Here is a 17,294-nt window from a genome sequence, read left to right as displayed (position 1 = left end):
GAAAAAATGTGGTGAACCTTTCACCTATAGTGGAAAAAAAGAGGAAATCAATTGGGAATGAGCCTCTTCATAAGATGAGTGCTAATAAAATTAGAAGCAACATTGTCAAAACTGATGAGGGTTGTAGCGACAATAAGAGTAAAAAGAAGGAAAGTAAGGTTGCGAAAACTAAAAAGGCTAATGAGGAAGCTATGGAGTTTGAGAAAAATGAAGATACAAAGGATGAAACGGAGAGTGGGGATCTCAGTTCAAATCTGGACGGGTATTCTGGTAGGTGGGGTATCTCTTTGGTTAAAAATGATGGGGAAAGCAACAAAGAGGGGAATATGGAGTCAAAGTTGATTTCAAAACCTTTGGTCCAGAATAAGAAAATTTTGACTCAAAATGAAAGGCCTATACCTACTAAAACAGAGTTAATGGATGTCAAGCTTATGGTGGACACTAACAAGGAGAAGAATGTACAGGGTAAAGCCCTTGTGATTAAAGAGTAGAATTTGAATAAGGAGAACTAGATGGAGGTGACAGCTCAAGACGGTTTAAATAATGAAAATCAGTTACATATGAAGGGTACCCAGGAAGTGACTACCAATTCAGAGAAAAAGGTTTAATGATGAGGCCAAAGATGATAATACGGTGAAGCCGTCTCATCTCCATAAGGTTAAGCTAAACGTTGACGCTTCTCTCCAAGTCGACTCATGGCTCTATAATGAAATGACTGTACTTAAGAAAAAAATGAGAGAGCTCCACAAAGAACTGGATGAAGAAAAAATAAAGAAAGTCCAGCTAGAGAATCGAGTAGGTAACATCCCAGAGAGGTTGAAGGCCTATGAAATGGAATTACACTAACTGTTAAAGGATAGTGGGCAACGTATGAAAATGGTTACTTCCAGTTTATGTGCTGCTACTGCAAGTATGAGTAAAAGAAGCAACGATGAGATTATTTCTCTTGTTGCTGTCAAGATCTCCGGTGGCCCTAATAAAAGAACTAGACAAAGCACTAAGAAAGCTACGGTTGCTACTGTAGAAGAAACCTTTTAGGTACTATGTAAGCTGATAAGGAATTAGTGAAGGTTATTAAAGAGTTAGTTTAATTGCTAGTTTTGGCCTTTGGTTGAGTTGGTAGTCTTGGTTTTCCTGGTGTTGTTTTGTTTTTAGCGTTTGTTAAACTATTTTCTTTAGGTTCCAAGTCCTTTTAAAACCTAGTTTTGAACTTTGATTTGCTTTTGGTAGGTTCTAGGTCCTTGTAAAACCTGACTTTTGATGTTTTGTGAACTTTAGGTTCAGATCCTTATAAAACTTGGAGTACTTTATTTGTATATCTTTTAGCTAGTTGTAAGGGTTTAAGTCCCCTCAAAACCCACTTTTACATTAGTCTAAAACCAATCAAACATGTACTAATAGTCAATCATTTCGTAGCTTTTTTGGTTGGGGATTGACCCATTTGTGCACCACTACTAGGACATTTTATAAAGACTATTGAAACATTTTATATAGACTACTGACATTTTTGAGTGAGTGAATATTGGTGCATCAACATAGCGAGTATTAGGTGAGTGTTACTTTGGACCACTTTGTGCTCTATGTCCCTACAAAAAGATCCCAAAGTAGTCAAAAGTTGAAACCTTAGCTCTATGTACACCATTCAACTATAGAAGTAGACCAATTTTTTTGACAAAATCCAACTTACGATTAAAAAGTTCTAAGTAAGCGAAATTAGCCCAAACCACTAATGGGTATTCCCCTAGCTAGTTTAAAAAAAACTAAGATAAAAAAATTAAAAAACGTGTTAATTTGATATCTTTTACATCACCATAGATTATTTTTGTTATTCATTCATTATTCTTGACATCATTTTAAAATGAGAAGATCAAAGATATTGATAATTTTTCTCTTTCTGTAAGTTAATCTCAAAATCTTTTGAAATACCTAGCTCAAACGCTTTTTAGGGTCCGTTTGGTTCCTCGAAAATGACAGGAATTGGCTTTTTGAAAATCTGGATTTAAATTTTTTTGCGTTTGTTTCAAAATTGACAAAATCCAACTTCCTACTAACAAGTAGGAATTGAAAATCAAAACCTAGTTATGGTTTTTAAGGAGTGTAAAAACAATAGATTGGACTACTTTTTGAAATTTGCCTTCAACTCCAAGCCTACCCATAAAGATGTGTCTTCACATAGATCTTCCAAATGAAACAAACGGTTCAAGTAAAATCCTAAAAATTGAAATGAAAATTTGCAAAACCTTAATTTGACTAAACCAAAGTTTGTAAGACTCTGATTTTTAAATTCCATGAACCAAACGGACCTTAAAGTTTCAAACTACGCATTCTACTTCTTCTTCAAGGCAGAACAATTTCCAAGAAACAATTTTTTTAACGCGGTAGAGTGTAGCAGTCAACTGTACGACTTCTGTTTGCGCTGGCAAGGGAGCTGATTTATTCACTGATGTGTTTGACAATGTCAAAGAAGGGCGAAGAAAGAACAAAATACAAATTGTGGAAGCATAGGCTATATATATTTAAAATTTTAGCAGAGAGTTTTCAGCAAATTGCAGTTATGTATATTCCTTTCTCCAATATCTGAGATGGGTGGTGAGGGGCACAACGATGAACCTACTTTGAATGGCCCAAACTCGAATTATGACTTTGCATTGTTTTGGTTCGCAATAGCATTGGCAATCCCTTTGATTGTGGCAAACGGGGTTATAATCATCCACCGGAAGAGGAATTATTTTCGTGCACTGGGAGGAGTGGGTCTCATTGTGTCTACCTCCGTGGCTGGGATTGTATGGATTGCTGTGAATTTTGTAACAAATCTGCATTTCACGCGAAGAGGAATAATGAAGCAGTGTTCTCTTTGGACCTTTTGGCTGCAGCTTCCGCTGGGGAGTTGTCTCTGGATGTCGCTTCTCCACTTGAGGCTGTATCGCTTGTATCTTCTCTCTACTAAACCTGACTACAGAAGCACCCGCAAGATTTGGTGTCTTTATCTTCTTCTTCTCTTATTGCCTGCTATTATCTTCTCCGTGGTTGGAACCATTTCCAAGGCCAGCAAAGAGTAAGGTGTTTGTTTCCTTAGTAGTAACGAGAACAATGAAAATTTGCCTTTTTCTTTGGTTCCATTTTTTTTCCCCTTTGCTTAATTTGCTAAATTCTCACTTTTTTTTTTAACTTCTTCGGCTTACTTTTAAAAGCTTCTATTATTTTAAGTTGGAGTTTTGTACTTGAAGATGTAAGGTTTTTCCAATTTCAATCATTTAATGAAATTTTTTCACGCCACCTGGTATTCGCACCACAGTTTATTTACATGGCTCCTGTAAGTTGGATGTTGTATGTTACCCACTTTATAACTTTCTCGCGTTTATGGAAATTCAACCGAGGTTCTGATGTGAAGTTTTGAACGCTTTAATGATTTCACCTCATCCGATTCAACAAATTGTATCCATTTTAATATTTTAGCTTACAAATTGGAAACAACTGAAGCTGAGAAGAGGACAATTCATATGAGGAGGGCTGGATTTGTTTATCTTGGTGGTTTCATGCGAATTTCGTAGGCTAATCTTTACTGCAACGCTTTTTCAGATGGTTGAAGCCTAGTTGTAAGTGCATTGTCTTATGTCCGAGATACGTAAAGTCGAGAGAAACTAACGTAAGAGAACCATAATCAACCATAGATTATGAGCTGGGGCAGTTATAGACATGCTATTCCAGTCATGGTATGGGATAAATGAATAAGGGTACAACTATATTATATGTAAATATAATTACTAGGAGATGTGCGTGCAGGGGGGGTGACAAGATCATTGTCTCTATATTGGATTTCAGGTGACTATGCAAAAAGTTATTGTCCTGGAAAAATAAAGGTTAGATCAGTGCAAAGTATCTTCTGGAAGGATGTTCAAAATTTTTCTCGCACAAATCTCATCCAGAAGCCACTTTGCACTATTCATATGGATAGTGGAAATCTTATAGTTTTAATGGTTGGATCATTACAACTGTGTTTTACAGTTGCCTGAATTGGCTTCATATCCTTATAAATATGGCAGAATTTAATGGAAACCAGTGCCAAATGAGCTCTGCCATAATGTTTCTTCAACTAGGATAAGCTTTTTTTCAACCCCTTTTAAGACAATTTGGCGCGCTTTGTGGGAGCAGATGCATCTGACTCATCCTTTTGATCTTTGACAGTTCTGTTTGTGGGTCTTAGAAGCAGTTAAACACAGTAGCCTACTTTCCAGGTTTTGAAGCCCAAACTTCCAATTAGATCAAAGCCCATTTATTAGACAACCTTTTGTGGTGATGCCATTTTGTGGTTTTTCTAAAGAGATTTTAAATTATTGTTCCTTTTTTGTAGTTGATGTATATTTTTTGTTATTGACGTTCTTCTTGAATGTCAGTAACAGATGGCAGGCCTCTGGCTTACATTCTGGTTTCTTTGCGAAGTAAATCTGTAGTGGTTACACCTACCATCTTATTTAATGAATCAGTAAATGCCTTTCAAATTTAGAATACCATCTGACTTGGTCTGAGAGATACCTATTTCCATAAAATTCCTAGAAGCCATGTTTACTGGATATTTATCCTGTCCCATTGGTCATTTATGACATGAATACACACTCATCTTGTGTGGACAGCATTATTGTAGGTGTGTTGACATGGAGAACATGCTCAGTCAGATCATAGCCAGATTGTCATCATTGAATTTCTATATCACGATTTCTTTATTCTTTCTTGGTTGCATCATCAGGACATCAACATATTTGTTTTTTCTTACGACAAGTCTTTCCTTATTCTTTCTTGGTTGTAACATAACAATATCAAGTGGGTTGGTCGGCAAGAAACCAAAACGTACTTCAAAAGGAGATTTATTTGTTGAATTATGTATTAATCTAGTCTATTTAGTTCTGAATACATGCCAAATTCTTGGTCCAGGTCTATCTATGCTTTCTATTAGTCCTCCTTAGGAGTTGCACTTTATGGCTACAGTTTGGCCATCTGTTCTTGGATGCAGTTGGACTCTTCAGCTTGTATCTATTTTCATGTACAAAGGGGTCCAGAACATGCCAAGAACCTTGCATCTTGATCTAAAACAATGAAACTAGGAAAGCCAAAGTGAGGTCAAACATTAGTGAAAATAATGAAAATAAATCAGCTTTGCATTTCCATTAGGTGTTTCTCAGATGGAATCAGCTTGTTGGTAAAGTGGTTTGACACAACAAATAAATAATCATGCCATTCTTTTTATGGGCAAATTTCCGATGAATAATTTAAATGCTCTCCCATGGTCTTGTTGAAACCAGTAATAGCTTATACAACCTTAACTTTCTATTGTTTGGCTTACGTTGTGTTTTCTTGGTGTAATACCTGAAGCACATCCATTGTGAATTTAGCAACATTATCTTGCATTTTTTGGCTAGTACACATACTTTTGCAAATGTGTCAAAAGTGTGTGTCTCTCTCATAAGTTGAATTTATTTCTGTTCCTTAAAACATTCTCAACTTATAGAGTACTGCAACTGAGATATGTCTTCTTTGTACTAATAATCAACTCTTTTCCCCACTGGCTTATGTATCTCTTGAACTTATTCAACTCTCACATACTCATCATATGCCTCATTAACAAATAGTTGAAGATAAGTTATTGTGCCCAACGTTGAAATCAAAAAATGATCAAGACAACATGTCAACCTATTCGCTAGTCAAAATAATTTTTTCTTAAAAACTTTTTATTTCAATTTGTAATAACTTGCTTGCTACAACTTTGGTTGTGTTTGGAATTATTGAAGAGGTTGGTGATCCATGTAAACGATGGTTTATATACGCACCATATAGTGATTGTATGTGGATTTGCTTGCACCAATGGATCCAATTCTTTATTATACACAAGTTACGTCAATTATACTTCATGAAAAAAGTTCAAAACAATAGCAAATCAACTGAGCTTATTGTAGTAGAACAAAACCATAGTGTAATCTCTTGCACCAGTTTCCACCTTAAATGGTAGCTGCGAGTTGGGTGGTGTCAAATCTGGGTGCATTGTTGGGTTTATGCTTCGAATTGTTAAAAATATGACTTTTATGAGCCAGAATAAATTCTAAAATTTTGACACTTACAGTTCTAGAAATAATTTTTTATAAAAATAAGCTGATAAATTGTTTTAAAGGATTTAAGGTAGAATCTGCTTTAATGTCAGAATGACAGCACTTAAACTCTGATCTGATTAAAAGTTAAAACTAAAATTCAAAACAGCTCAGGCTCACAGGTTATCCATCCTTAATTTTGAAGACTTCCGATCTTTGATTAAGTGTAAAATAGTAGCCATCTTGTAACAATGTCTTGTTATATTTATAGGCAAAAAAGTTACTCCACAAATGTCTATTCTTTGCTTCACCTGGAAGCAATATTAAAATAGAAGGTTATCTATTCTTAATTTTGAAGAATCCCCCATCTTTGATTAATATTAAAATAATAAAATAGAACGGTATCCATCCTTAATCCCCATCTTTGATTAAGTGCAAAATAGCAGTCATCTTGTTACAATGTCTTGTTAATTATATAGGCAACAAAATTACTCCAAAAATGACTATTCTTTGCTTCACCGTGAAGCAATATTAAAATAACTTATCTTCTCCCGATCATACAGTTATTGAAAAATTCGTAGAACAAATATATTTATAGCCTTTGCATGGCTTCATTTATTCTAAATCTTTAACTGAGTTTTTTGTCTTACAATGCAGCTAACTAATTTATAAAAAATCGTATCTTTGTCTTCAATATCCTTTATTTGTATGGACTTTGTATCTTTTGATAAGAATTATGCAAGTCACTACAATTTTAACCTCCCCAATTTGATTAGTTTTTAGTCAAATTAAAAAATGAAGAGATTGAATTATGTCAGGTCCATTCCATGAAGCATTTTCTAGAAGAAGATTTTTCTGTTGCACCAAATATTCATGAAGAACTCAATTACCCTTGGGACATGTATTGGGTACTGGTAAACATACCTAGGCACCGGCTACTCAGTGGAGAGCATCATAGCTAAGGACTTTGATTAAGATTTCTGATATGTATTTCAGTTTTTTGTTTGCGTGTCAGCTTACTGTTAACTGAACTTAATTCAGTATGTAATCAGTTTGAAACTTTGATACGTTACTGAGAAAAAGTAAGCTTTATCACTATTCAAGTCAGAAGTTTAACATATAATTCAGTATGTAATTAGTTTGAAACTTTGATATGTTACTGAGAAACAGCAAGCTTTATCACTATTCAAGTCAGAAGTTTAACATATGCAATATGTGATTGGTATACCGTATATAATTAATTATCTTCTTGTTCATGTTCAAAGTTTTCATTCTCTGTTATGCATCTAAATATATCATTACAAACATATTGCAAGTTTGAAACAGAAAACAATACATTACATCTGCAAACTTTATCACTTTTCTTGTTTTGAAAACTCATTGTCATGACTCATATTTTTAGATTATCTATAAAATATTAAATTGTATTAAAAAAATTGACATACCAAGATACCAATGTGCCCTATCTTGAAAAATAGCCGTACCTGTACCCGTACCCAAAGTACCTCTGCCCCCATGCAACCTTGCATAAAAACATAAGTGAAAGCAGACTCAATTGTAGTTGATATGATGTAACCATCTACTTAACCAGCCACAGGGCAGAGAATGGATGAAAGTGCTTTAGTCGTAGCATGCAGATGGTTGACAGTATCTTCTGCATAAGTTGGATATGTTCCCATACGAATATTAAATCGCTACTTATTTGTTTTTAATTTGCCAATCTTCATGTTGAGATGCTTTCGCTCCTTTTAATCATTGTCATTGCTTGATGATTGTGAACGTTCACTTGGTTTGCAATTGTGTTCATTTTGATTGTTAGTGTGTTTTTTGATTCTTCAAAGTTCAAAGTTTGAAGCTGCAGGTATGAGCGCATCCGTTGGTGCGAGGAGTGTATCTTGTCCTTACATAGCCCTCAAATATATCTGTGCTATGATTGATTGGGTTGGATTTCCCTCAACTTGAACAATTTGTGAAAGACCTTGAAAAAGCTTAATTTGAACATATGATTCTTTATTGATTGAGAGCTAATGAACCATGTGTACAAGTTTTTTCAATTTTACAAACTGAAGTTGTGATGTTTGTCCCGAAAATTTCTTGTGTACATATACTGATCAGATAAATGAATACTCTCTTTGTTTCTTTCCAACATACTTTTTTCTTTTTGAACATTATGGGCAGTAAAAACTACACTATTGTGAATTGATTTATTCTCATTTACAGTGAAGTCATTATCTTGAATCCTTTGGGTTGGAGGACATTGATACAACTCAAAAGGAAATTTTCTTTGGCATTACTTTAATCACTTTATAATAGTTCATCCCCAGGCGAATCAGAACAACAAAATATGTAACGCAGCAGCAATCCGTCAATAGTGAAACAGCTTCATCCCCTTAAATTCAAGGACTGAGTCTTGATTTAGAAATTCATTTAGCCCGTGTATGTATCCAAATAAATAGATTGAGTTTCTAAACTAAAGTGACAGGTAGCACACAGGAAATTTCCTAAAATAAAGGACAGTGAGCATCTACTTAAAATTATAGTTAGGTTTTGTTGCACTATGTTTACTAAATAAACTGAGGATGATCAGTTGTAGATTGAGGATGACCAGTCAGTCATAAATTGAAAGTGATTGCTTATCGGGGAAGTTTCCTGCCAGCAAACTTCCTCTTCCACCCCTACCCGTCTCCACTATAGGAAGCTGTATAATAATTTCTAAAGGGTCTTTTGAATGCAGATGTTTCCTCTGGAACTGTATGGGAGGTATGGTGACCTCTTCACAGAAGGGTGGCTCACTGAAGAGCTTCGGCTGCTCTCTGCATTGGTGATAGTAGAACACATTTTATTTCTGTTGCTTTTACAAGTGCTCTTAGGGAGATTTTTTTTAATATATTTCACTTCTATATTTTTTTCTCCGTACTTGTGTACTGGCTGTAGGTAACAGTTTCAGGTTCAGGTTTGCAAAAAGAAATGATCTATAGTTGCTGTTGTAAAATAGTTGATGCATAGTCTGTGCCATTTAACACAATTCCCTACTTTGACTATTCATAGTTGGTATCAAAGGTAAATCTCCTTTTTCATAAGTCCTTGAGCTCTTTTGTCCATTTTGGATATGCTATTATCACTCCTCAAGGTTGTAGGATCACTATTCTTAGTCAAGAGTCTATTGTTGATGTTGTGCAATGGTTGTTGCATTGGCTTGGTTATTTTACCAGAGTTTCTACTTTTGACTCTTCATATTTTGTATTGAAATTGGATCCTTTCTCCTATAACCTGTTTTAGACCTCATTTATCTCTTCCGTGTGTTGAGTCCTTTTTGGATGCATAATTGTCACTTCTGAAGAGTGTAGAATCACTAACCACTGTTATGAGTCTAGATCAACCTGAATTGAAATTGTAAATTCATGGAAAACAAATCTGTCCCTGGAAGTTAGAAATAGTTTTTTGTTGAAATTGAAAGAAAAGAGATTAATAAGTAATTTTATCACTAAAACGAGGAATAAATCTCTGCTTTAATTGTAACCAATAAACATAAGAACCCAGGTATGTTGGTTTTCCATTCCCAATTTTGAAGACAATAAACTGTTGATTAAGTGCAAAATAGGATCATTTCATTTGAATAATTATATACTTATCACATTATATCTTGGCTTGTTAATGGAAATGAAGCCTTCTCTAAACATGTACTAAACTTTGCTTCATGAAGAAGCAATCTGAAAATAACTAATCCTTTTGTGATTACAACCTCTGAAACTTTCACAAGTATTTGGAAGCCCCTACAATACTCCTTATCTTGGTCACATATTAATTTTTGTGCCAATGGACAATAACCTCAATCTTGGCAGGATCTATTGTCAAATCTGCTCTTCCAATTGTGCTCCAATAAGACCACTGTGTTGTGGTAATTTTCACTTCTTATTGAGCAAGAAGTTGTTCTCTTCCAACATTTGGCAAAACTTTTCCGAGACCAATTAAATTTTTGTCATTGTTTTGCTTAATGAAACACATCACTGTAGTATTTTATGCCCAAAGAATTAATATATTCCAATGCCCCCTTCTTGAAAGAGTATTTAGTAATAAACAATAATAATTAGTTGAAAAATATAAAAGAATAAGGTTAAAAATAATTAAAATTTAATTAAGTTAAATGAAAGATCACTAGCCATGAATTGAAAAGTTGTGCCTCCCTCAAACATGAGACATAAAAGAGAGAGAAGAGTGCTTAATTTGAGGGGAAGAGAGGAAGTAAAGAAGAATGGAGTAGGGGAAGCAAGGAAGGATTCATAAAGGAATGAAAAGTAAATAAGGAAGCGACTCTTTCAAAGGGCAGAAATTGTGAAAGGTTGTATACTTTTGCAGGGTGCTAATTGTGAAAGGTTGTGTCTCTTGCCAAAAGGCAGACATGGAAAGAAGATGAAAAGATGCAACCTCTCCCTTACATTGGAAGATATAAAAGGAAGAAGGTTTCATTTGAGGAGGAGAAGGAAGAGAGATATTATGGGTACAACAAAAGATTCGTGTGAGAGGAGAGAGATTAATAAAAGCAGATCTTTGTGAATACTTTTAGCAGATCTAAAGAGAAAATTTGTGATCAGACCTTTAAGCAGAGTCTGAATAGCACTAAGAGCAGATATAAGGCAAAAGTAGATCCTTCAAGCTGGTTTAAGGTAGACCTTTAAGGTGTATCTCAAAGGTTGCATTTAAGAAAGAAAGTCCACTCCAGCAATTCACGTATTGAAAGGAATCATTTATGATGGATAATAGTTACGAGAAGGCATCACTAGTAGTCAGATCCAAACGATACGATCTCTTATGGAAGGCCAGATACCTCCAAAGATCGTATCTTTTGAGGGAGACAACAAGTTATAAAACCATGATAGGAAGAAGTCAGGAGGCATCGAAAAGGGAATAAGCATGTAGCTGAGCAAGAGGTCTGCAGTTTCACAGTTAATAAATCAGACAGCAGTTTATATACTATTCAAGGCATTGGTATGGTGCATAGTGCATTCTGATCTGGTTGATTGATTATCTTATATTCCATTTGATAAGAAGTAGGAACGTATGCATAATAAATAATGATGATGATTCCTTCAAAACTTACAACCAATATGCTGTCCCATTATGGAAGGGGCGGGGGGGTGTATGATAGATGCAAGGAATAAAGGTACCATAAGGTCCATTCAAGTAATGGCGATCTGACAGGGACTAGGAGGCCTAATGGTGGTTGTCATTCCATGTTTTTGAGCTTGATGAACATGCTTGAGGTGTCTTGTAGGATCTCCCATGGTACTTCATAAATTGGATGGATTGTTGGTAAAAGCCTCAAGTGAATTCCTCATGCACATTATGATGGAATGCATATAAGGGTTGCAAGTAGTAACTAAGTGTTTCATTCAAGTATTGGTAACCACAAGTAGGGCTGGGAGGCTAAATGGTGGGTGTGGTGTCATTTTGTGCTTTTGGGCTTTATGCAAAGGAATAAGCTTGAGGTGTTTTATATGTTTTTCCAAGGAACTCCAATGATATTAGTCATTTCATATCAATGATTACCTAATATAATTGCAAATGAATTGTGCTAGGAATTGTAAATTTAACATAGTCTCTTGATTTAGAACCTGCAGCCAGATTAGTTATCAAAAGATAAATAAACATACAATCAAGTTATGAACCATAATAGTAATATAGTATATGTGGATTTCCTTTGAGGTTTTATCCAATGACTCATCTACACTATAAAGCCCACAAGAGATGATACAAGGTGCCTTGAGCCTATCCATTGAGTTTAGGGGCACAAGAATACATCTCTCAAGCGCATGGAAGTACATTTGGTATTCAGTTGCCTAACTTTAATCGAATGAATTATCAGGTTACTTGCCTTCCTTATATGCCCACCTCTCCTCTCAATAATAGAATTGCAGAGTGGATCAAACTTATAAGGAATCATTACATCTAGTCTATTATACATATGAAAAATTATAACAAGAACAACAATGTATAAATAAATAGAATATTTTTCATTAATGACTCAGCCAAGATCTAATGCATTATATCTCATACCACACTATTTAGAGAGATATCTAGGCTGCTGGGTAACAAATTTATATCTGAATTTGAAGGTTCTTCTGAACGCTTATGATTGTAGTTCTTTGATGCCCTTTTGATGCTCATATGGACTTGCCTTATATACCTACCTCTATAAGTGGGATGAAAAGTCATGTCTATTGCTAGGAATACTACTGTTCCCAAGGTTGTGTCTTTTCATATTGGAAATCTGCTTGTTAATATATTTTATTATCCTCCTTAGCATACTGCTGATTAAGAGTGTGGTATTTGATTGACTCCTATCTAGGATGGTCAAGATCTTTGCTATTGTTCATCGTTATCTTGTTTATCTCTTTAGCCATTGTGTTCTTGCATTCTTCTTGATTTGTCGCTGGATTGTTTTATGTGAATTTCTTGCTGTTAGCTTACTCACTGTTCTTTCTCAAATTCACTCAAAGAGCTAGGGTTTCACAAACTTGCAAAGTGACATTACTCGTAATGTGTCTATTTATATGTTGGAACTTTAATATTAGGGTTACAACGGTTAGCAAAAACTTCACCTACCACTAGACATGAGTCATTAATGCTTTCAATTCATCGTGCAACGGTCACTTTTCATCCTTTGTCTTGTGCTCAATAGGGTGCACTTGCCCATCGATGGAATGATCACTCAACATGATTAATCATCATAATGTGACTTACTGATTTAGACTAGGGGTCTGGTTTAAAGATTTTTCTTTTCTTCTCTAATCCCTTTAAGCTTTGGCAAGTGTAATTCGTCTGTGAGGTCTCACCAATGATTGGTGAGCTTTTCACCTCATTAGGCTTGACTGCCTCTACTACTTCGCTCTTCTTTTTCCATATCTTGGCGAAGTCCTTCTCATGTTGTTCTATAGTCTTACTCTTTTCTTTGCCAACAAGAGATATGTTGTTTGGTCTTCTACTGCTTTTGCAATCTCTTGCCAGATGACCAATCTTGTGACACTTATAGCATGTCACTCCGGTACAGGACTGGTGTTGCTCCTTTAGTTCATCCTTAGCTTGCAGTGTGTTGTTGTTGGATGACCATCATCCCACAGGTTGTTTAGATTGGTGTAGGGAACCTGTCACTCCTAGTGGGACTCATTGCCTTTGGAGATGATTGGTTAGATCGTGCTCTTTCTCTGTAGCCCTTCGCTTTATGCCCATACTTGTTGCAATAATAGCGACATCCATCTATTCTCTTCTCGTTAAAATGAGACGTGCACTATTGTGTTGTATGACCATATAGATGACAATTATTGTAGTACCCATCAAAGGTACACTGCTTAACAGTTGTTGTCTGCTTAAACAGACACATACTAGATGTCCTTTCTTACCACAGTAATAACAAGTGGGTTTAGTCGTTATATTACCTTTTCGAGATGTGCTTCTTGACCTTTTGTTGTACAGGTTCTCTCCTCCTGAGGTTTCTCCTTCTTTAGTCTTTCTTTCACTTACGTAACCAAGACTGGTGGTACTCTTGTTCCTTCTTTGGTCTCTCAGTTGTTCATCTATTTTCTTTGAGCTCTCGTTGAACTTTCTCAACTTCTCATTTCTTTCATTTGTACTCCTCAGCTCTTTAGTTAGCTTGAGTACTTGCTCAGTCAGCTGTGTGAATTTTTCTATGTGGGGATGGCTATTTCCTCTCTCTTCTGCACCAGTTGTGCATCCTTTCTTCTGGCTGCTGCTTCAGCTTCATCTTTGGCAGAGATGACAGTATCTTGTTCATCTTGAACTTTTCTCACCTCTCTTGTCAGCTCTTCTTTTTCTCTCCTCATTTGTACAATGGTTTCCTTCAACTTATAATTCTCAGCCATTAGATCAGATGAGGTTTCTTTAGACTCTTCCGTATCGCTATGATCTTCCAGCTATTCTATGACCTCTTGGCTCTCACTCAACCTTTTCATCAGCTTCTTCCTTCTGGTCAAGGACTTCTTCAGTTTGTTCTTCAAATCTTCGATGGTGTTGAGTGCTTCATCGAGATGCTTCTGTAATTTGTAAGCCGCTTTCGATCAGATCTACCCTTAAGCTGTTAGGCTTATCATTGCTAGGGTCTAAGCTCTAATACCAATTGTTGGTCCCGACGAGTATTTAGAGGGGTGAATCAATACGAATTCGCCAACCGGTCCGCTAAACTATTGTTCTAATAAAACTAGATAATATACCACTTGACTGCTAAAACAATGGTAAGTGCAATAAGGTAAAAGCATATTATATCATACACATAAGCATACATCAAGTGAGAGATTTATATGTGGAAACCCTCAATGAGAGAATGAAACACACGGTGGGAGTAATATAACCACTAGCCCTTATAATGCATGTAAAAGGTTGCCCAGTTAAGAGCTACAACTGTTCCTTCTAGGAACACATCCTGTTAGGAATGTATATCTCCTGCTAGGGTTACACGAGCCTGTGAAAGCTACTTGGTTAGAGGATTTAGAAATCTCTTTTTGAAAGATACCTTGTTAGAGGATTTACAAAAGCTTACTATTGAAGCTTGCCCTATTAAGATCTACAAATAGATGCAATGGTGAGACAGCAATCTAAGTGTGTGATATAAAATTAACACTGTCTTGCCTTGTAGATCTCCGCTGCATATCCTTGAAGATGCTTTGATTTTCCCGTTTCCTCTACTTTCCTCGTGAGTTTTTTAGTCTCATCTCTGTCTCCATTGTTCAAAATAGCTTGTCTCTTGTGGCATTTCCTTCTACAACTGTGTACTTAGCTAGTTTGCACTTCGAACAACAAATTTCAACTTTTTACTCCTTGAGCAATCAACCAACTTCCAAAACTCTACACAAAATGAAGTCCGAGCGCCTTTATGCACTTTGCAATGTTAGGGCACAATCACCCATAACAAATATCCCGCTCAATTTCAAATTTGAAATCCATGTCTGAGCTGTTCACATAAAACCCGTGACCCCCACTCCTAGGGTCTACACTGGTAACCCTTCCAGTGCACTTATGAGCCTATGCGTAGCCTTTGTCCTTGCTTGCATCCGCCTCTTCGACCTTAACTTTTGTCACATCAATTCTGACTAACTTCGTGTCTTGTCATATCTGTTTTGACCCACCTCATAGATGATCAGTGATCAACTATCCTTCATGCCTATTTGCCAGTGGCGGTTCAGACTGCATTAACATATGCATGTGTACCGGTTCATTCTTCTACCGGTGGTAGTGTTATCTTGTAACATCTCTCTTCCTTGACCAGTTGCCAATCAATGACAACACCATTTTACAAGCTTCATACCATTGAGACTTGTTAGTCCAACATATATTGCAGTAGCATTAACAAAGAAGTATGTTCTTACAATCTTTTCATCTATCGGAAATGATGGGCACCTTGCTTTGGCCTATGAATCCCTAATGGGACACAATGAAGTACCCACCAAATTTTATTTCCTGGTCAATAAGGCAGTATCTTTTCTTATCTTGGGCTTGTATGCCTTTTAGGGGTCTCATTTATCCCCAAATGATTTTACATGAGTATTTGTGATGTCCCCATGTTATGTATATTTGTATTTATGGATTTTAAATTTAGTATGTTCTGAATCTAGGAACAATATGTAAAACTGAAGCAGCACATTAAATTCAAACACTGACTGAATAACTTGTGAAATAAATCCTTAACTTTCATAAAGAACTAAATCGATCATTCATATCCTTAAATCCTTCACCTGTGTTTTAGATCGGTTTATTCATAACATTATAAACCCAGGCTAAAATATGCTTCAGATCTGAAAATTAAAGAGTTTGCAACAGCAATTAGAAACTTAACTGGAAGTTTCAAAAGCCTTTCCAGACTAAAAATTTAATGGAGTCCCTTGCGCTGGGCAAAATACAAATGGATAGAAATCAATGATTTAAAATTTTAGTGCAATTTCCAGATCAGATCTTATTATGAATTTTACTTACAAACTCCATGACAATGATACGGCTGGCTGATCCAGCTGGTTCAGAAGTGTAGGGTTCAATGAAGATGCGGTGGCTGGAAACTTGACTCTTTAGGATTCAATTAGCCTTCCAAACTACTGTGCCTCAAACCCTAGCACATGGAATGGTATGGAATTGATGTAGATGATTGACACTCCAAATGTTGATTTACTGATGAGAACATGGAATAGCACTGATGTTGGAAGACATGCCCTCTAAATAATGTCACCCTAATATATATGGCTGTAGTTGTGGATTGCATCATTGCAACAAATAACAGGCCAGGAAACACATGCAAGATTCCAAAATTTTGATTTTTATGAGCAAATTTGGCTGCGGTCAAATTTGCCTGCAAAATTTATTTTCCCCTGTGGGGAAGGTCCTTGTGTGTCCAATGTTCAAATCAACTCATTAGTTGTTGTCAACCCATCTTATTCATTCCCCTACACAATCTATGCTCATGTTTTGCCTGCCTTCATTGTTTCATGTCAGTGAGAAGATATCTTATGTTATTGGTAATCTAATCTGTGAAAGAATGTCGTACATACTGAAAAAACTGAAATACTCCCAAGTCTGAATGATTAAATTCATATCACCTATGTGTTAGGAAATAAATGATAGGTTCGTTTATTGTAAATGTTTGTAGATAGAGTGTAATCACTCCCGTAATCTTTTTAAATACAAAGTCAATTCTATCTATGAAAAGCTCAGAGATTTATTTAGTTATTTGGTTTTATAGTGGAGAAAGGAAAAGTTTATATTTAAGTTCATGGATGAACAAGATAAATAAATTGAATTTAAATGTTTGACAAGTCAAATCAACAGTACTACTAAAAGGAATTCAAGTTGTAATAGTAATAAAAAGAAAAAAGAAACCTATGACAATTCAGTATATACAAAAGCAATAATTAAAGAAACAATCATGTGAAAGGTCTTCAGTAAAAAGGAATTTTCTACAGAGTGGATGAGGGCCAAAAGAAGAGTAGAGCTTGTAAATATATTTTTGCATGGATATTTATCTGAGATCATGTAAATAGAAGCCTATGTGCTTCACTCAGATTCATCTTGTGTAAAGAATGCTAACAGCAAACATTTCTAGTCCCAAATTTCTTATTTCTTTAAAATATATTGTCTATATATTCATAAATATTATAAGGATCTGAACAGGGGCTAAATGTACAAGCTACCTAGTTAATTTTTTGGATTACTTTCTTTCTG

The 17,294-nt window shown here is 35.6% G+C and overlaps 1 protein-coding gene across 4 annotated transcripts in view; it reads left to right on the top strand.

Moving 5' to 3' along the window:
- Positions 1 to 2,351: 2,351 nt before the first annotated feature.
- The window catches only part of LOC149534782 (uncharacterized), a 42,368-nt gene continuing 27,425 nt past the window's right edge, over positions 2,352 to 17,294 (top strand). For 3 of the 4 annotated variants that reach the window (XR_016357200.1, XM_089805160.1, XM_089805161.1), the window contains exon 1: positions 2,369 to 3,055. Coding sequence is in view for 3 of the 4 variants with exons in the window: in XM_089805160.1 (XP_089661286.1) it covers positions 2,583 to 3,055 (473 nt within the window). In the remaining variant the exon portion in view is untranslated. Of the gene's footprint in view, positions 3,056 to 17,294 lie in introns of all 4 variants that reach the window. The other variant, XM_089805159.1, reaches the window with a different exon arrangement.

Source organism: Cupressus sempervirens, chromosome 10 (assembly GCF_028749045.1).
Source record: "Cupressus sempervirens isolate cs-2001-9-10 chromosome 10, ASM2874904v1, whole genome shotgun sequence".
Lineage (NCBI taxonomy): Eukaryota > Viridiplantae > Streptophyta > Pinopsida > Cupressales > Cupressaceae > Cupressus > Cupressus sempervirens.
This window is presented reverse-complemented; position numbering and strand designations above follow the sequence as displayed.